The 22,095-nt window shown below is 40.9% G+C and overlaps 1 protein-coding gene across 1 annotated transcript; it reads right to left on the bottom strand.

The window, feature by feature from the left end:
* Positions 1-941: 941 nt before the first annotated feature.
* Positions 942-13,150, bottom strand: klhdc4 (kelch domain containing 4). The gene is made up of 13 exons (XM_085464568.1): positions 12,916-13,150; positions 12,643-12,734; positions 9,871-9,949; positions 9,068-9,166; positions 8,551-8,687; positions 8,333-8,425; positions 6,754-6,916; positions 6,589-6,667; positions 6,282-6,490; positions 3,799-4,018; positions 3,511-3,699; positions 3,146-3,262; positions 942-1,375 (listed from the first exon to the last, which is right to left on the bottom strand). Exons 1-13 carry the CDS (start codon positions 13,012-13,014, stop codon positions 1,203-1,205), a joined length of 1,749 nt encoding a protein of 582 aa, XP_085320694.1. The 5' UTR covers positions 13,015-13,150; the 3' UTR covers positions 942-1,202.
* Between the last annotated feature and the right edge of the window lie 8,945 nt (positions 13,151-22,095).

Genomic DNA, 22,095 nt, shown 5'->3' with positions numbered 1-22,095 from the left:
ATGTGGAAAAAGTAATTGGAGGAACATAATTTTTATGAGTAAACAACTTAAAAATATGTTTTTAAGCTACCAAATATTACGTAAATGGTAATTCAAATCACCTTTGATTATGGAGGATAATTTAATTCCCGTAACTCAATATAGTTTGTTGGTTCAATCTAATTTCAACATAAGTTATCATAACTCAAAAAGACTAATGGAAACTGTTGCGTTAATTTTTTTTGTTGAGCTTAAACAATAGTTTTTAGAGTGTAGTCAGAATATTGATTTTCATATTTTTGCAGCGTGGCTTTATTCTGCATCCTCCCTGCCTTTCTACGCATGCATGGCCAGTAAGGCGGAAAGAGACCCAGCACAGAAAACACAAGTCATCAGTAACAGCTATGACACTGATTATGTTTGTTCCTATTTTCCTGACTCTGGCAAATAGAAACAACATGGACAGGATTGTCGGAGCTGCTGGAAGAATCATTGGTAAACAACAAACCACATTAGATGAGTCGGATCACACTGCCGTTTTAGGGAAAACTCGGTCTATCATTGTTGACCAAGAACACCATCTTTATTCTGATACTGAACTAACACCCTGAGGATGATGTCATAGGATGCCTCTAGCTACTAAAAAGGCGTAAAAGGGTGCCAAATGTAATTAGCATACCAAGTAACAAGATGCTTTGTTATATTTCTATAGTTTTATTGAGGCTTTATGTGTGTGCATGTATGAATGTGCGCTGATTATTATCAGCATCTTTATTGTGAATTGATTTGTGAACCAAAGACAATTTCTTTTCTACTGTGGAAAATAAAGTTATTCTAATTCCAAGTACAACTGAGTTGGAGGTGGGTTGCATTTGCTCACTTGCTCAGCTACACTCAAAGACACGATAACATGTCGGCAGCAGTGTGTGAAACATGTCAGCATTAAATATGTTTTGGTGAAATTAATGAATTAAGTGATTTTATTTCAAATGAATGAACATTTTGACCTTTACAAACCATCAGTCATTTGTATTTGTTACTGTTTTCGTTGTGAAAAGTGAATGTAATCGATTCATGACTGAATTATTTTCCCCCAGACTGTTCAAAAGGCATTTTTGAATGTTATATAAAAGTTTACCCATTACAAAAAAGTTTTAACACACACACACACACACACACACACACACACACACACACACACACACACACTTCTGCGTATCCTGCTACTGGTCTTCATAGAAGACTTTAGCCATGGCGAGGGCGACCTTGGCAACTTTCTTGTCCTTGGCGTCGGAGCCCATGTTGGCACGTGCCAGTCCTATCCAGTACTGCTCTGTACGGTTCTGGTAATCCGTTACCGTCTCCCCCTCCTGCACTGCGGGGTGCTTTTCTTCATCTGGAAACACACAGTCAGGTGCAGATGTTAGACGAGGGAGCGCCCTGCATAATAGAGACACTAACGTTACTGAGCAGATGCAGCCACAACACAGTTGCATCTCCTCTTAAGTAGCCAGAGCTGTAGTTTATTAACAAAAATCTCTTTAGCATCTGTAAATACAACATTGGTAGCATTACCAGAAATGTCAGAGCTGATGTCTTTGGAGCTAGGGAGTAGTACAAGGATTATTGCTCCACCAAAGCCAAATCTGTGAGACTGATAACTCGAGAATTTAAAAATTAAACAGGTGTAGGGACAAAGCTGAAATCTGAACTAATCCAGAGTTATTTACACCTGGGTGCCAAAATAAATATCCCATTTGCACACATGCATATGCTTGCATTGTTGAGTTGTTTAGAACAGCCAACTGCAAAAGCAAAGCAAAAGAAACCTGTCCATAACAGAGAGAGAGGGAGACACTAACGCTGCATGTGTTCAGATGCTCTCTCTCAGAGTTAATATCTTCGTGCTGAGTATAGCTGTGGAAAGACCGAAAAATGGCAAGAAGCAGAGGTTAAAACACAGCTCTCTAACTTCCTGGAATCACCGCATCAGCTCAGAAATCCTGATTCAAACGTGGGAATGTGGGAAGTTGGGCTTCTGAACTCATTTCAATTAAATTCAGCCCAACAGCTTCTGTTACATTATCTCAGCATCAAGGCTGAAAACGTAACAGCAGTCGTGTGAGTAATTAAAAACTGGCGTGCACACTAGAGACTCTAGTCATGGTTCTTCAAATCTGGGACATTGCTGTAAACGTGGCTGCAGGTTAACTTCTCAGATTGTGACGAACACACTCCAGCCCAGCGCCATCGGCTTTGTGTGCTCTCAATGCCCCACACGATTGGGTGGGAGCAGAGGTAGGACCAATAATGGAATATAAACATGTCCATTGACTCAAACACTGAAACCATACCTACTTCCTGCTCCTACCTACATTTTATTTTTAAGGCAATTATTGTTCTTTGCGCTATATTTATCCTACAATGGTCACTGCTCATTATTTTATAGATTTAAGATTATTAATATACATATAAATCAATATGATTAACAGTATATAAAGTAACAGACATTGTTTTTCCTAGGCCAGTAAAAATGCACATGAGAATTTTAAACGTTCAAAAAACTTTCTAAACTGCCTGATACTGCACTGTTAGTATGAATGTCGTGACACGCTGCTGTGTGTGTGCGACAGACCAAGAATGATGAGATTAAAAACAGATGTGGTGGGTGAGAAACTCGATTATGAAATAACGTACAATACGGTACTGTGTAAATGTCTCAGGAGGAACTTTCTTGTCATTTTTTAAGCAACAGTTCTCGTGGCCTTTCAAAAACAACACACAAGTTGTGTCTGTAAAACAGTTTGACAGTTTCGCAACAACATGATTTACAAAAAGCTATTAGCTGAAAACGAGGTATCTCTCAGCACGGCGTGCAGTGTGTCCTTAAAACAAATGAGGAAAAAAACAAACGTATGCAAAGTAAAGTTCAAGATGAAGAAACATGATCTCGATGCTCATTTGAAAACATGAGCAGGGAAAAATATTAAAACATTTCACTGAAGTATTAATACCTTTATGAAGCTGCTGTATTAGACTGCAACAGGCAGTGTACAATATAAACAGATGTCATGCACATCCTGAATGGGACTCTGCACTTGTTGCTCATTATAAATAAAGAGAGCACATAAGTGTCGGCCATCGAAGAACCTGAATAATCTCTTGCCTTCCTCGTCCTCGCTTTCCTCTTCGGACTCCTCTTCCTCCCCCTCTGCTCCCTTCGCCTCCTCCTCTTCCTCTTCATCGTCCTCTGACTCAGACTCTTCCAGCCACTCCTGTGTCTCTGTGGAGAGACCATCATAAATCCAAATGAAACCTCACGCCCCTGACTCCCATCTTAACAGCACCTCTCTCCTGCGTCAGAGGATATTCAGACGTTAGCGCACACACACACACACACGCGCATGCACGCACGCACACACACACACATACACACACACTGGCTGCTTTAATTATGTGCGCTGAGCTGACGGATTTCGTTTAAGGCCTCTTTGTTGTCGCTTTTGGACTTTTATTGTCCGGCTGACTCACTTGGGTCCATTTCGACCAGAACCTCCCACTGGTCCATTTTGTGCAGGTCCAGACAGTAGAAGTCGTTCAGAGTGAACTGGCGGTCGCCCACCTCAAACATCCCCCCGTACAGGTAGAGCTTGCCTTGTCGCACTGTTGCCATGGCGCTGGACCTCGGGCAAGGCTCGATGAGCGGGGCCGTGGCCGAGCCTAATGACGATAAAAACAAAAAAAAGACCCTGAAGTTAGGTAGACAAAGATGCTGAGAACTTCTTTCCTTTAGTTTAGCACGAGTGTGTGTAATCTTGCCATCTTCTTCCTCCTCTTCCTCCTCCTCCTCCTCCTGCACCTGAGGACCAGGAATCACTTCCTTAATGGTCATCACTGTTCCGTCCTCAGTGACGATCTCTTTGATGATCTCAGTGGGTCCTTGAGGTGCCGCTGCCTCCTCTTCCTCCCTCTCCGCTTCCTCCCCCTCTGCCATATCCTTTTTCACCCTCCGCCGTTTCTTCTTCTCTGTCTTGTTTCCCTGGACAGACACACAAAGAAGAAATCAAATAAAACTGAGCACACAGAAAGTAAATGGTAATGATAAATGGACAGATTCTTATACAGCGTTTTTCTACTCTCCCAGAGTACTCAAAGCGCTGTATACAACATGCCACATTCACCCAATCACACCCATTCTCACAAGCGCTGTCTCTAAACTGAGTGCTTTTTCCTGACGACAATCAGACTCCGATGGATGCATCGGAGAGCAACATCGAGACTGGAGGAGCCAGGGATCGAACCACCAACCTTCTGATCATATCAATGCTCTTTCTTTTAAACTTCTGTTTCATGGAGATGTGCAAAATAACGTATATCAGAGCAGCAAGTGTCAGATGTGACGTAAATCCTGTAAAATCTCCAAATGTCCATTGAAGACAGATGTTGTACTACAGCTGGTGAAGTGATAAGAACACTAACACATCAGGCCAAATTCATCCACCGAGTTGGGTTGGGTTTGGATCTAACAATGCACAGGGAGTCATTAGTTATTACTAATCTCTGCTCTCTTCCACAGGCTGCTTTTTCTCCCGTCTTCCACCCCCCTCAGCCCCAACTGGTTGCGGTGGATGGCCGCCTTGAGGCAAATGTTGTTGTGATTTTGAGCTACATATATAAAACTAAATTAAATTGATGGCCATGTAAAGAATGCATGTGGACTGTGGGAGGAAGACAGAGTACCCACAGAGAACCCACACAGAGAGGGAGAACATGCAAACTCCACACAGAAAGATCGCAGCTGGCTGGCAGGTTTGAACTCAGGAGCTTCCTGCTGTGACAGCTGAACACTGCACCGTCATCCTGCCCCGATACAGTCTGCATTTCTTTATTCCTCTTTGATGTTGTCTTTTTTCCTACCTTCTGAATTCTGCATTGCATCAGCAGCGATGCTTTATAACTGAACACTAGGGCTGCCACAAACGATTATTTTGATAGTCGACTAGTCACCGATTATTTTTGCGATTAGTCGACTAATCAGATCATCATCCATTGGACGTACAGCGTACAGCTTATTGCACCAGCAGCATCTGCTCTTATATAACTATCATTAGCTTACAGCTTGAAGTGTTTGTGCTAACTAAAAATAAAGACAAGATGGTAGTTTATTAATTTTTAATGAAATTTGCAGATTGTTTCGGTGAAGTTTAATAAACTCCTTGCTTTCTAAAATATAACAGGACACCGGAGTATATTCTCCAGCTTCTGATAATCAGCTGTCTGCTTGACAGTTTTAGCTGTGCAAAAACTATAACTTTAATCTCAGCCAAACCGATTTACCCAGGAACAAATAAAATACTAAAGAAAGCCAAACAATAACATTTTTAAGTTATCTAAGTGACTTATATATATGTTTAACCTGACTAGCGAAAGACGGCGGTGGGTTTGAAAACGATTTGCCGGGAGTCCGGTGTTCTCACGGCTCTAGTTAGCCTTGCCCCCGCCTAGCTAACGAGCTAGTGGGTAACAGACGTCTCCGAAAACGTCGGAGCGCTTTTGAAAATATGTGTTGTCTTGATAAACTGAGCAGATATTTGAGGTTTACACAGCTACATTCTCGCCTGAAAATATGTTAAACGTTTTTTTTGTGACCCAGAAAGGATAATAAGAGTAAAGTTAAAACTAACTAGCTGCCGCCATTGTTGACAGCTGCGCTATGAATTCTGGGACACAGCTTCTTCTTCTTCGGGGTTTAACGGCAGCTGGCATCCTTGTACATGCAGTGCTGCCATCTTCTGTTTCAGTCCGTTATTACACTCTTAAATCCTACTACTCATTCCTGCGTCCTTTGTGATCTTACAAAGCTTCAAACGATGCGTCGACTATTAAATTAGTCGTCGACGATTTTAATAGTCGACATAATCGTGACTAGTCGACTAATCGTGGCAGCCCTACTGAACACACAGCAGCATGCCATCAGACCCCCTCCTCTGCACTGGGCTACATATATGCGATACAAACTATGGACCAGATGAGCTCAAAGCTGCTGAATGTTTGTGATAAAGTGGATCTAGAAGGAAAGTATGAAACTGTGGCTCGACGTATTGCTTATGCTGAGCTATAATTCAGAGCCTTTGCTTTTATAGATCTCAATTTACTACTCCTTCTTTTATGCACACACAGCAATTATGAATGACACCACAGTGTATCAGTTTCCACACTCAAACCACTCAGATCTATAGGTGGAGGTAATTTCATCCTGGAAAGGACCACTCTCATCAGGACAGACATAGATCGTAGCTTACCCTGAGCACACCGGGGAACCAGCGGTTTTTCACTGTGTCATACAAGTACAGGTCATTGTAGAAGTCGCCCTCCAGCGACTCTTCCTCTTCCTCGTCACAAACCCCACCAAACAGCACCGCCCGCCCAGCTGGGCCCACCGCCAAGGAGAAACCAGAGCGAGGAGGGGGCTTACTGCCAGAAGGGTTCAGTCTGGACCACGACCACTTCTCTGCAGGACAGAGGAAAAGTCACAACATATACCACGAGGACAGGAGCAACATCGTTAGACTTGAATGATTTTGTCGTTAACAACTGAGTGTTGTGTACCTTGACCATCTTTACCCTCTCGTTTCAAAAGGAACATGTCAGAGTGGATGGTCCCCTTCTCGACATCCTTCTTGACCCTCTGCATGAACGCACACGCAGTTTAATCAGGCTGTACAACAAAAAAATGACAACAATACGGGGGAGGCTGTCAGACGACACACGCACCACTTTGGAGTATCCCCCATAGATGATGACGCCCATGCCGTCTGGAGTGGAGGTCATCTGACAGGCAGAGCGCGGGGAGGGGGCGGAGCCTGATGGAGAGAGGCGTGACCAAGAAAAGGTGTCCAGGGAGAAAGAGTAGACATCATTGTAGTAGATAAAATCCCTGCAGGGTGAGGAGGCAGAGGCGGGAGCATAAGGACACTGGGCTTTTACACTGAAAAACTGTAGGGATCCACAGATGCATCAGCTAGTGTCACTACTGTCGTCAGCAGCGGTGGATGTTTAATGAAATAGCTTGTGGAGCCACCCTGGGCAGCAACAATTTGAACTATTTTCTGTATGACTTTATCGATCTCTCACATCACTGTGGAGGAATTCTGGCCCACTCGTCTCTGCAACATTGCTTCAGTTTGAGGTTTGTGGGAATGTGTTTATAGATAGAGGTCCTCTCTTAATGCCCGTCTTTGACTGGGTCATTGCAGCACCTCGATTCTTTTCTATTGAAGTTATTCAGTAGCAGATTTGCTGCAGTGCTCAGGATCAGTGTCCTTTTGCACGACCCAGTTTCATCTAAGCTTTCGCTGTCGGACTGATGGCCTGACATCTGAATCTAGAATACTTTAGTACACAGAGTAGTTCATGGTCGAATTGCGCAGGTATGCTATCTTTAGTTTTCTCCAAAAGGTGCTAAGCATAGTCTAAATAGCTCTATACTTTGGTCTTGTCGGTCAAAAGTACATTATTCCAGAAATCTCGTGATTTGTTTAGATGCAATTTGCTGTCATGCCCTTTTTGGGGAGAAGAAGCTTTCTCCTGCTAACCCTTCCAAACAAACCACTCTTGTACATTCCCATTCTTATTGTCATGTCATTGCAGACTGAAATTGGGGTTAAGTTGCTGGGAAGAGTTTGACAATGTGTTAAACACCTGAATTCTCCAGACCTACAAAACCTGTGCTTTTATAGAGGTGCTGATTATCAGTTAATCAAAGGCATTTGACTGGAAGGAGTAAAGGTGTACTTAGTTTTTCACAAGATTGTATGTCCAAAACATAAAATTTCTGTCCACAAAAAGTGTTAATATGTTACAAGAAGAGTCTGAAACAAACACCGAGCAATGTCCAAATGCCGACGCAATCTTCTAATTTACTGTCATGCTCCTTATCTATTTATTTAACAGTAAAGGAACGCAGTAGAACTTTAGGAGCAATATATTCTGAGTTGTATTCATGCTTGAAGTGATTTTCATTTACCAGTCCCCACGATCGACGAGTCAAATTCTGACACAGTTTTGAGCCGGCCAACATTTCGCAGCCTGATTAAACTTCCATTATAAGCAGGGGAAGGAAGATATCTGCATAAACAGAGTGAGATAAGGAGGCTTGATGTCCTCAGATTGCTGTGAATGGTATATACGCAATCTCTTACACACGTCTTCACAAATTAATTAGATTTTTTGCATTTAATTTCAAATAATAAATGATTGATTTTCAGTGGATTCAGTTTCTTTGTCACTTCATCCGTTGCTGATATCAAGCAGACCGTGACCACCATGACACCTGTTCAGTGAGCCTGTTTACCTGGTGCTCTCGTGGAAACCTCCAAACACCAGCAGCTGCTTCTTGCTGAGGACCATCCGATGTCCACTGCGGCCCGATGGACCGCCCGGTGCCCTGAAAAGTAAAAACTAACATAACATCTGTACAGCAGCTGGACTTGAGACTCTGTATTTACACAATCCATCTATCAGCAACAACTTCCAATTACTGCATCTATGCTTAGCAGCCTTTGTACGCACTTGATGTTCTCCCAGGTGTGTGTAGCAAGGTGCAGTACCCAAAGGTCCTTGTAGTGATAGAACTGTTCCCCATTTGGAGAGGCAAACTCTCCACCAAACACCCAGAGCTGTCCCCCGCCCTGAGGAACTACCACCGCCTGAGTGGAGGAAAGAAAGGAGAGGGGGAGGAGTGAGGCGGGGGGGAAGAAGACGGCTGCAAAAACAGCACGAGATAAGACAGTTTGATGTCCTCAGATTTAACTGGTTCCCTTGTAAAAGGCTGTCTTGCTGTGATGATGTGCGATTGCTGATAAGTTTTAAAGTTGCCCTCTGATCTGTGCTACAGCAGACTGCCCCCTTGTGGCTGAAATGATAAATCACAACACTATGACAGCACAAATTTGACCCAGGTACTGGCTGTGTGGTGAAAAAGTGTGGTGTTTGCTGGTTTATCAAATGCTAAGAAACCCCTGAGATGTTTAGTTGTAAACTGTGTACCAAAAGACACTTAAGACTCTTCATCTGGGATGTTGTGTACCTGATGAGAACAGCGTGGTGGAGGAGGGTTGGGGATTTCTGATTTAACCCAGGTATTCTTCCTGATGTTGTAGAAGAACAGATCGTTGTACAGATACGTCTGCAAAAACAGAAAACCACAGCAGGGGTTTTAAAACTGTCCACACAAAATCAGCCACGGAAGCCTTAGGCTCATATTAACCATAGGCTGGAGAGATTTAAGCATGTGATGCTTGCAAATAATTATAAAATTTTTAATTCGAAATCAACACACTGTGAAAAAAATCCAATCAGAAAGCGGAGGGTTGTACTATGAAGTAAAAATAACCGGTGAGTGAGGTCTTTGAGCATCACAAAGACACTCTCTCTTAACCTGCGAAAATCACCTTGGTAACTTCTGTTGAAAATGTTTAGTCTCTACTCTGATTGGTTGCTAGGGTCAGTTGAAACACACAGCAGGTTCAAACTAGCATTGGCTGTCCTGACAGGTGCAGCAGCCTTTGAACACAAGATGGCCCATACTCGTTCTTTAGTGACACAGGTCGGTGTGATGACATTTGATGTTGTTGTAATAAAAATAATAAGGTGCAGCCCATGCAACAGGGAGAAAAATACATAGAAAAAGGTGCAAAAGTGGACTACCAAAAATACCAAATAAATAACAAACCAACACTGCAAGAAAAACAAATATCAGTGAAAAGAGTGTTAGATGAACTGTTTCGCTGTGTAATTAGCTGCTCATTCACACTAGGAGACATATACTGAAGGTTGGTACACACGACTGAGCACTAATGCACAATATCATTTATTGGACTAATCTGCTACCTTCTTTCCATTGAAGAATTCTCCTCCAAACAGGATGAGTTCATCTTTCTCAGGATGTGCAGAGAGGGATCCATTCAATCTAAAAAGCATGAAGAGGTAAATCATCAAGCGATTCTTCTTCCTGTTCACTTCAATAGTCCCCGAGTCTTTTCTTTAGCACCACAGTCTGGCTGAAATGTGTTGTTTTGAATACAATCTCTGAACTTATACTGGATGGACTCTGGTGAAATTGCACTCAGTGCACTCATTAACGACTCCGTCAAAGGATGATTCACATCCTTTTTTATTGATCCCTGAAGTTCTACTTTTGGACCGGCATCAAAATTAATGAATGAATGAATGAATTAAACTTTTTGTGTTTTTACTGCAGACTTCGTGCACAGCTAACTAGCACATCCTTTGTACTGTGCAGAAGACTTGTGATGGTGTAGAAAACACTGGTAATAATGAAAACAAGTGGAAAGAGGCAGAAAAATGTCCTCACTGGTGCTAAACAGGAGCAAATCCCCCAAACTGTACTTTTTATAACATTGGAATAATGTTATAATGTACTAAATCTTTTAATTTCAGTGCATTTAATTTAATAAATAATGGATTTGTTCATTCATGACAGGGACTAGCAAAAAATTGAGTTGGCATTTCTCTTGTTTACACTGTAAGTCATTTGAGTGAATAATATAAAATCCAAAACTCTAAGTTTTTTTGTAATTTTGACCACAAAACTACGTCAAAACCACGATAAAAAATACAAAATTATAGAAAATTATATCTTTTAAAAAAATCAAAGGTTGGGATCTGTGGTTGTTTTCTATCCCTCTTACACACTTTCTTTTGCATTATTTTGGTGATTTCTTGTGAATTTCTGTCACTGTGCATTCCTTGTTGATGTTTTGCTTCTCTCTTTAGCAGAGGTGTGGACTCGAGTCACATGACTTGGACTCAAGTCAGACTCGAGTCATTAATTTTATGACTTTAGACTTGACTTGAAAAAATGTTGTAAGACTTGTGACTTGACTTGGACTTTTACACCAATGACTTGGGACTTGAATTGGACTTGAACCGGTTTACTTGAAAAGACTTGATATTTTACCCCAAATATAAAATTTAACACGCATATTATATGGAGATTGAAAATGTGACGTCATTCACGGGTAGAACCGCAAAGGATTCTGGGAACTCGTGGCAAGCGGTACTAGCGCACGCAAGCTTTCAATTAAAATCAGTCACACAGCGATAAAAAGAAACACAAAAATGTCAAGAAGCTGTTGTATTATTAACTGCAATAGCCGGTCGCATGACAGCCACGGAAAGCCGACGGGTAAAGAGATCGGTTGTTATCGGATTACGTCGTGGAAGAGAAATTGTTCGAGCCATGTTTCCGAAGTAACAAAGAGGCGACTGGATTGCAGCCATTCAAAGATCAAATATAACGTCCTAGAACACTCCAGCTCACAGGTTAGTCTGCTCCAAGCATTTACACAAAGGTCAGTCTGCTGTTGTAGTTAATGCGTCATTTTTCTTAACATAACTGGTGATATAGGTTACAAGCAAGTCTGGCGCTGAACAGAAATTGTCGCGCTATGCTCCTTTATTTATTGTGCATAAATAGTAAATTGTCCTGACACAATATTGCGTTTCGCTTCTGTTATTATGGTACATTGACAAAAACACATACTTTTATTCACAGGATAAAACAGGTTTTTTGTATCACTAATTGCCCAGTACGATTACAGCATACAATATTATTGTCACTGCTACATTTCTGTGATGGGTACCAGAAATTATTTCTACTACCAATTAATTACCGTTGAGCTCAAAGGTCCTATTAATAAACGGTTAACGAATGTGTATTTATGAAGACGATTTGTGAGACTGGTAAACTTATGATACGTACGATGGTCTTTCGTTCTACACGGTGCATTTCAAGGTCCTGCACCCATCCGTCGGTAAACTGTACCTGGGCTTGTTGCAGTGACCGGAAGTTACTAAACTTCATGAGTGTATGCACTCACTCCAAGAACCGTATAATTATAAATATGCATATAAATATGCTAGGATGAGATAGCTGACTTCATCTAACTAGCAAATGTTTTCCAGGCTACGTTGGTGATACAGTTTTTTTTAATGTGTATGATATTTTTGTCATGCGATTTTAAAGCTGGTCCTACAACCGCATCCAAGAATAACATGCAGCTTATCTCAGAACTGTCGGTGAAAATTATTCTTGGAGCTAAGTTTAATTGAGCTGCATTTTAAAGAGGTGCAATTTCACAATTTGTGTATATTTTCTAAGTTCACTATTTTGTATGTGTTGAGAAAAACACAGATTTTAAAATTACATGGTCTAATATTTACATTTAGCATATAACTGCAACATTATTTTTTCGTTTGTTTTTTTTAAAGACTCGAAAGGACTTGAAATTCAAAGTTTCAGACTTGTGACTTGACTCGGACTTTTACACCAGTGACTTGAGACTCGACTCTGACTTGCCTGACATTACTTGAGACTTACTTGAGACTTGCAAAACAATGACTTGGTCCCACCTCTGCTCTTTAGTCACTCTGTATCTTTGATTCATTCATCTCTTTACGCACGTTTTTTGTTTGTTTGTTTTGGTTTTTTTTGCCTTATTTTGGTGATTTTTATGTGCAATTTATGTTAATTTGCATCTCTTGTTTTGCATCTTTGTTTGTGGGTCACTGTGATGTTGCTTATGACACTGAATTTTATTTATATTTTCCAAATATTGAGCCTGACTCTATGTTTTTCACCTCGGTGATGGAGGCGGACACGTCGTCTCGACAACCTGGGTTTTCTTTGCGTCCAGACTCTGAAACTCAGCGATCAGAGCCTCCAAATCATCCTGCAGGCAGAAAAGGTTAAACGGAGAAGAAATCAAAAACGCCTTTATGTGCTCACCTCATATTAAAGATAATTTGATTCAATAAATAAATAGAATAAATAAATAATCTGCGAAACGTAAAAGGTTTGCAACAGGATAGGGCTTTCCGATTCATCCTATTTTACTTTGATTTAATTCTTACCTCTTCTCGTTTGGACCTTTTTGAAACCTTTTTCTCCATTTTGGCAGCTGTCTTCTCGGCTCCCTTAACCTTCTTCTCCTTCTTGCCTTTTTTCCCCATGGCTGCTCTATAAGCGGACAGTTACTCGTAAAATCTTCAGTTCTTTTGACTTCAGTGCCACATGGAAGCCAAAACAGCCTCTCACGCCGGATTTCGATGCTTTTCCTCTGACAACTGAGAGGTACTTCCGGCAACAAACCTGACGTCAGCACGCTGTTGGGATGTAACAGCGCCCTCAGTCGCGGAGGAGGACTACATAACCGATAAGGCGCTCATTCCCTGCCAATCAAATAAACGCGTCCTTAAATAAATAATGAAATGTGACACTAATTAATTTATTAAATGTTTAATTAATTCATTAATAAGTAACATATCAAACGCTTACAATGAAATTAATTGACATTTTATTAATTATTTGTATATTTAATTAATTATCTCCATTTTAATGAATGAAAGACACATTTAATTAATTATTTAATGATGTATACATTTAATTTATTTACTACACCAGAAAGCTCCAGAAATCCTTTTCTGCATTTTGTCTGTGAAGGTTCTCAGTCATCCAGGTCATCGTAGTCAAAGGAGCTTGCAAAGAAAAGCGTCTGGACTTCTTTAAGTTGCTTGAAGACGTTTCACCTCTCATCCGAGAAGCTTCTTCACACCTTGGCTCAGGCGATTAGAGGATCATCAGGGGGTCCTTTTGTCCCTCTGTGGGGGGATACTCCCACTAGGTTTATATCTGGGACTCTCCACCATTTGACCTTAGAACTGAAGAAGCTTCTCGGATGAGAGGTGAAACGTCTTCAAGCAACTTAAAGAAGTCCAGACGCTTTTCTTTGCAAGCTCCTTTGACTTTTCTGCATTTATTACTCCATCAATTTTGAAAGGACTGAACTGCCAAATGAAGCCCAAAACCACGACAGACCCTCTATCATGTTCTACAGTGAGTGTAGACACTCATTGTATTTCAAAGTTGTATTCATACTCCATAAGACTAAGTGCCATTCATTTTCAGTCCAGTTCTTGTGCAGTTTGACATACTTCAGCTTTCTCCCTGTTTTCTTTTCTTAAGAATGACTTCACTTCCACTGAGACCGTCACTGTTCAGCGAAAGGTCTCAAGCCCTGGATCAGTCTTTGCGGATTTCTTTTCCTATTTTTTTAAGTGACATGTTACTACTTTTATTCTCCAAATATCTAGTTTCCTCAAAATAAATAAATAAAACAATACACACATTGCTGAGGTATGCCAAATTTGTTTGGCTAAGAGCTGAATCATGTAGTTGGTGCAGGAATACTATTTAATGCTTGTCAAACTGTGGTATTTTTGACAATTTGTGTAACTAAAGACATGGAAATTTACATTTATAATGGATTGGATTTATATAGCGCTTTACAATGCCACTATTCATTTACTCTCACATTCACACACTGGTGGAGGCAGCTACAGTTGTAGCCACAGCTGCCCTGGGGCAGACTGACAGAAGCGAGGCTGCCATATCACGCCATCGGCCCTTCTGGCCAACACCAGTAGGCGGTAGGGTAAAGTGGCATGGGGACACAACAACCAGGACAGAGAGCCCGGGGATCGAACCGGCGACCTTCCGGTTACAGATACACTTCCCAACCCCCTGAGCCACGGTCGCCCCATTTTTGTGACATGCACAAAGTAAAGCATCTGAAGATGCACTTTAAAATTGTTTCTTTGGAAAGTTGTCTGTTATGTGTAGACACAACACTGCTTCATCCCTTTAGCCAGGTGTCTTTTTATGCTTGAAACAAAAAAAACTTCTGAAAATGATCATGTAAAGATATAAACTTTAAAAGATCATCAGAAAGTCTGGAGAACTATTATTCAAAACCACCTCAAAAGTCTGGCTCCTTGGAAGCAAAGTAAATTAATACGATGGATGGTTCAAGACAGATAGCTTCTCTACTCCAAGCTCTACTGGCTAATATTGTGTAGGTCTTCATCAAAGTCTGGACAGGGCACCGCTCATGGAGTCCTGAGGTAGGTTTGGTTGATGCCTTTGTGGACTCCTTGTATGCTCCTTACTGTCCTGCGCAGTCCTGTTAGTCTTCAGAAACGTTTAGATAAAGATAAAATATAAAATAAACTAAGAGTAAATGTGCACCAGTGGCAGAAAGTTTTTGAGGGACACGTGTAGACAGTCACCTGTTTAACATCACGTGTCTGTTTGTCTTTACTTTGTGTGGAATCTCACAGAGAGAAACTAATGGCCAGTTATTTGTCAGTTAAACACCTCTGACCTGCCTTTGACTCAGGCAGCAGTGAAACAACATGTTGGCTGCAGTTTCTAATGTGATATTTATTCATTTACAGTTTTTTTCAATCGCTAACAAGCGCCTACCCATACTTCAGATACTTTTTCTAAACTCTTAACACAGACTCACACCTACAAAACACAATTGGCCAAATGGATAATTTTCTTCTCAAAAATACATTTTGTTAAATATATACTACCTCTTCATTTCAAAATAGAACACATCTTTCTCTGCACACACTAACTGTACAAAAACACTATAAATCTGACTCAAAATGAAATTAGTCTGTCAAAGAATAACACTTGTTTTCACTTCACAAGGTACATGCAGTCAATCAAAGTACACCAGGTTTCAAAATACTGGTTATTATTGACATTACAAAAACTGCATAGACCTTTATGATTCAGTTTTACAGGTATTTGCATGCGAAACATGCAATCCACCATTTTGACACCAGAAATGTCTTGGTTGGTAACTGTATGTCCACATGTACAGTAATGTTCACATTCAAAAGCATTCCAGTAAAAAGCAAACAAGTTTCTGTTTCTTTACTGTTTACTACAGGAGGTACAGTAGAAACACGGTATGATAGGACAGAGAAAGTTCTACAGTATTGCTTACAGTGAACAAAATATCCATGAAACACACAAGCGCATTCTGAACAAAAAAACAACAGCAAAAAGCCAAGATAAAAAGGGGGGGAGGGGGAGGGGGGCTAAAAAAAGGCAAAAAATTTGCATCTAATCCCTGCGATCTTCAGGGTTAGGACACATGTTTTCATCAACATCACATCTGATGTTATCCAAGTCGATGCACCTGGGATAAAACCGCATGGTATGTCGGATCCACCCTTGGCAATCGTCAACTGTGATGTCCCTGGAGCCAGCATCCATGGCTTCAAGGAGGGACATCTGGTCATATGGCTGATGGTCATAAACCTTCCACCTCCATGCAGAAAAGAACTCCTCTATGGGGTTGAGGAAAGGTGAATAGGGTGGAAGGAAGAGACTTACCAGTCTTGGGTGGACTTCAAACCATGTTGTTATTGCTTGCGAGTGATGGAAAGCCACATTGTCCCAGGTAATTACAAAGGTCCTCATGTTTTCACCCTCCTGACCCTGCTCTGGAACCAGGCACTGGTGGAGATCATTGAGAAAGGCAAGCAAGCGCTCTGTATTATAGGGTCCAACCTGACATCTGTGAAGGAGTAATCCTGCATTTGCAATTGCTGCACACATGGTAATATTTGCCCCTCTCTGTCCTGGCACATCAACTGTGGCCCTTTTTCCAATTACATTTCGTCCACGTCGACGCCTTTTGGCCAGATTGAATCCTGCCTCATCGATGTATATGAATTCATGAGGGGCATGGTTGGCCTCCAATTCCATAACTCTCTGAAACAAAGTTTATGTAAGTCATGTTATTACTGTATACCATACTGTACTGTAACCTAGTATTGTGTAGGTTACCTACTTGCAAAGTGCAAAGCTTATAGAACTGGACATTGGATTGAATATACACTATACCTGGACATATTGTCGTCGTAGCTCCTTGACCCTCTCACTGTTCCTCTCAAAGGGAACAGTGTAGAGCTGCTTCATCCGCACTCTGTGTTTGGACAATGTCCGCGTAATGGTTGTGAGGCTGATTCTATCGATATTGTCAAATATCTCATGGTCCGCCACAATTCTAGTTTGAATTTCACGCAGTTTTATTGCATTATTTGCAGTAACCATTTCTACAATGGCAAGCTCCTGATCATTACTGAGGAGCTTTCCTCTTCCCCCAGAGGGTGGAAGATGTTGCATTCTTTAGAAAGACAAAAAATTCAACATATGCATTACTGTATGACCATATTGACATGTCAAGTGAGAATAGAAACAATCCATGTAAAATGCAATACTTACCTGTTGGTTTGTTGAAAGATGCGTATAATGGAGGCAACCGTTGACCGCCTCAAATTGGGCTGCACTCTTTCACCAGCCTCTCTTAGTGAAAGACCATGGTTGATTACATGGTCAACGATAGTGGCACGAATTTCATCACTGACTACTGTTCTTGCAGCCCTTGGAATGCCACCACCACGCATTCTTACACCTCTACCTTGCCCTCTCCTTGGGCCTGCTCTTCTCCCTGGGCCCCTTGCTCCTACTCTTCCTCGACCAGACAATACAGTGTTTGTCTTTTTTTTGTTTCCAAAAACATCACTCCTCAAGGTCTTGCCTTATAAACCCCACTGACTCTAAGCCAGAATGGAAGAAGCTGTGGTTGGCCCAATTTACCCAACATAAATCAGCTGTGTGTCAATTATTCAATTGTTTGTTTATTATCAGCTGAGATCTATTTTTGATATTGATATTGTTTTTGTACTGATATCATTGCAGAAGCAGAGGTTTTTATACTGTATCTAAGGTTTGGAATATTGTTTTTGCTATTGTGGGATGTTGTGTGTTAACATTCGTAGATACTACAGAAACAGTCCATAATTTTGTTGGGAGGTATAGCTTGTCTGTTAAGAAAATGTAAGCATTGTGGAAATGTGTTCACTGACTGCATATTGGGTGAACACGACATGAAATGTGTGAATGGTATGGCCACAACAGACCGATGCTGTGCTAATTGTGTTTAGAGTTTTGCAAATGTGACAACTGTTTGGACAAACGCTTGTTAGCGACTGAAAAAAACTGTAATATAAAACAAAAGCTGTAGGAAGGGCGGGGGGCAAGTTTAACGTTATTTAATATTACAGAGATGTAAAACCAAATTCGTATTGATTTTTTTTTCATAAAAAGTAAAAGTAAATACTTTTCTATTTTAAGTAAAAAATAATAATTTTTTATTAGGTAATTTTTAAAAAAAAAATCACACTGTGACAGAGACAATTTAAAAATGGAAAGCACTGCAAACTGTCAGAAGGGGACAGCTGTGTGTTTCTTTGCTCCCACGTATACCTTCCACAACCACTGATTAAATGGAAGTTTTATCTCTCATCTCCATCCCTTCTAATAATTTCCTATCCGTTCACTGTGATTAAACATAGAAGACACGACTGATAGAAGCGACATATTTATTTATCAAGGCCAGTTTCTGCTGCAGCTATCAGCACTTTCCAACCATCTGCCGGCATATTATGATATTCATTTTCCTTCCCAGCATCTATACTCACAAAAGCTCATTTGCACCCACACCTAGACACACACATACACACACATATACTCACTAGTATCAGCTGACTACAAAGACGCAGCACATGACTTCTCTGCCCACCACTCGCTCTGACTGATAGTCTTTGTTACTTTTGTGAGCAGCCGGGGTGTGTGTTTTACTGGGGTTCAAATGTGAACAAACGATGCCTCTAACAGGAACACTGGATACAATCTCTCTTGTGTGCCGTTGTTGTAAATAGTAAAAGACACAGAGAGCAGTCTGTTCATAAGGAAAGGTTAGTAGACAACCTGAGGGACCACGTCTTACAGTTTTTTCTGAATGCTTAAACCCTAACTGTGATTCCTGTAGCACAATCTCTAAAACTATTCAGACTTATAGCAAAACCACTCACTGAGTTTGCAAAACTAAAAGCACAAAAACTGCTTTGCACTCAGTTTGCAATTTTGTAACACACACTTTGCAAAACTGTAGGCACAATTCACTGCACAACACTCAATTACCAAATTTCCAACACACTCCTAGCAAAAGTATACACATGTATGGCTATCATTAACACTAATTTGCCAACTGTCTGGCACACTTTCACATGTGAAAACTCTTTTAGATAATCAGTTCACTTTGCAATCAGCCTAAGCACTATAATACAGGTAAGCTGTGTGTGCGGAGTACAATGGAGGGAGCAGAAAGAGTGAGAAGTAGAGGAGGCCGAGGAAGAGGACGTAGAGGTGAAGAAGTAGGATGAAGAGGACGACAAGGACAAGGAGGAGCGAGAGGAAGACGAGGAGGGGGGAGAGGAAGATGAGGAGGGGAGAGAGGAGGATGAGGAGGGGGGAGAGGAAGGGTAGGAAGAGTAAGAAATAGAATTGCTGATGACATCAGAGCTACAATGGTGGACCGTGTAATCAACCGTGGAATGACCCTGAGGGTAGCTGGCCAACGGGTCCAGCCTAACTCGAGCCGCTACACTGTAGCAAGTACCATAAGGACATCTTGAAATGAGAATCGGTTAGTACAGTCACTTCGCACAAAGATTTGTAGCACTGCCATATGCCAATGAGAAACACACCAATACCATTGATGTAAAAATACTGAAATTGTTACTTTACAGAATTGCTAGATGACCAGATGCTGGGGGCAGAGGAAGCATGTTCACTGCAGACCAAGTAACCCATATAGTCATTATGGCGATTGCAAATAATCCTATACTTGGAAATAAACACTTGTGTTTGTTTTGATGTGTTTGAATAAACACCAGTACTTGAAGTTTGGATCCCTCTATGCTTATGGATCTATGACAGAAGTATGAGCTCAAACTGACATAGCCTACCTTGTGCACGGAGAAAGCAAAAGTCAGATGTGTTTTGTATTCATACCATCAGTGTGCAGTTGGCGCATTGTGTGCTTAGTAGATGATGGCTTGTGTGTACTGTTTGATACGGAAACACCACTTTTACGAAGGTGTGAAGAGTTAGTCTAGCTGTGTTTGCTTTTGCAAGAGAACTACAATGTTTTGATTATTGGGTGACAGGTTTTCTTATTTGTGTGAAGAGTTTTGCAAAATTAGCCAATAGTTACAAAAAATGTGCTTAAGCAATCAGTAAAAACTGTAAGCAATCAGAAAAAACTGTAATTATCTCCACCTCGGGCCATCGCAGGAGAGCATCACACATAATATCACACAGTTTCCAACCAGCTAATTAACATAAACTCAAGATGTTTTTACGTCACACTCGCTACACACTCACTACTGAAACATTTCACAGGAGTCATGTGAGGCTCCACGAGACTGGGCCTCTGAGCAGTACTGGCTTCCAGACCTTTGTAGGCAGGATGCATTTCAGCACCCAGCAGCCAAAGATGTGCCTTAGAGGTCTATAAGTGGTGGTGTGATCAGGATGATGAGGATAATCCTCAGTGCAACATTCTGGGTACAAGTGCAGCACACTGCTAAATGTGTTTTGTGTTAGAAATATGTTTAGAGTTTTGGTAAATGAGAGATTCAGATTTGCAAATGGTGTGCTAACCAGATGAATAGTGTTTAAGATTTTGGCAACTGTGGGATTGATTTGATGAAAGAGTTCTCATAGTTGACAGTTTAGGTTTTACAGTGGTTTAGCAATTCAGAAAAAGTAATGTTTTATTGTTGGGTCAAGTTTATATACATTGACTTGACTTATCACGGTTTGGATTTGTTTTATTTGAGCTAACATTGACTGTCTTAGCGGATCTTGGGCATAGACTGTATCGAAAAGATGGACAATCGGAAATGCCTTAAACCAGCATTCTTTTTTCAAAAGGCCAGCAGGGGGCGACTCCTCTGGTTGCAAAATGAAATTGAACTGTCTGAGAAAACGATCCTACTCCTCACTCGATCTGTGACATCATTAAACAATTTTTCTGAGAGGTTTATGGTCTCAGTCTCCAGTTTCACACCTTGTTTAAAACAACATAATCTTCATTTTGTAAATTATGATTCCAATTAGAGTAAAAAACAAACAAACAAACAAACAAAAAAGATAAAGACAAGAATGCTGCAGGATAAGTAAATAATGTTGATCAGAGCATTAAGTCTTTATTCACGTCTACACCGAGATGGCGAGCACAGACTTCACAATAGGACTTCATCAACCGTGAACTTTTACCCTTCTTCTTAAACTCATTTAATTTAATATATTGGCACATCCTTTCTGAGAATCACTGGATCTAATTCTGCTTGATTCGGGATGATTTAACATAACTTCTTAACACATGTCCATGTTCCCATGTGACTCATCGCCCAGAGCCTGGGCGATGAGTCACATGGGAACATGGACATCTTCTCTTTGATGAACAGATAAGAACAGATGGCTGGGTTGCACCTGTGTCCCTCGCACACACATGCACAAACAAACAAACACCGCTGTGGCTCAGAATCATTGCGTCAATACTGCCAGCGGCATGGAACTGTTTGCCTGTTAATCTGAGAGTCTGGCCGTGACTGAAGCTGCAGGGAGGTAATAAAGGAGAGCTGTGATGAGATGATCCAAAATGTTGACAGCTGAAAAGATAGGAAATGACCCCTGCTGTGATTATAAAGGAGGCTTCAAATAGACGCTGCCGTGCACACGAACATGATTTACGACGCGTCATGGAAAACTGATATCATTCTCCTGAAACAAAACGAATCAAACAAAGCATTCATCTCATATATCTCAGTTTCTAACCCTAACCTAATCACAAATAGAATCAAGTTTTATTCTGAGCCCCTTGTTCTGGCTGTTTGTCACAGTTTGCCCTATGAAACATTTGTTCACTTGCTATTTTAACCCGACAGCACCTCTGAATTGCTCCACGACTGGAGACGGCAAAAAAATCGTCTCCTTTGTTGTTGTTGTTTCACGCCTCAGTTCAGGTGTTAACATTTAAACCAAGCACAACGCTAGATTTGACTAATTTAACTGAAAGCAGCAAACTGCACACTAAACAATAGTTGCTGTTTTTTTTAAACTGCAGTTCCTCTAATGACCAGTTGAGGTTGGTTCCATCAACGTCCATATTTTAAATTCCTCAACTTCACCTGTGGAAATAATATTCTCACAGCTGTTAATTTTTGTTAATCTTGTTTGTTTTCTTTTTTTCCTCTAAGAAAGATTTAAATAGATTTAAATAATGTAGTGTGGCCACTTTGAATACAAGGACTGAAGAGCAG

The sequence above is a fragment of the Copadichromis virginalis genome, linkage group LG7 (genome assembly GCF_057382275.1).
Source record: "Copadichromis virginalis isolate Kocher_CV1m ecotype Utaka linkage group LG7, C_Virginalis_male_GT1.1, whole genome shotgun sequence".
Lineage (NCBI taxonomy): Eukaryota > Metazoa > Chordata > Actinopteri > Cichliformes > Cichlidae > Copadichromis > Copadichromis virginalis.
This window is presented reverse-complemented; position numbering and strand designations above follow the sequence as displayed.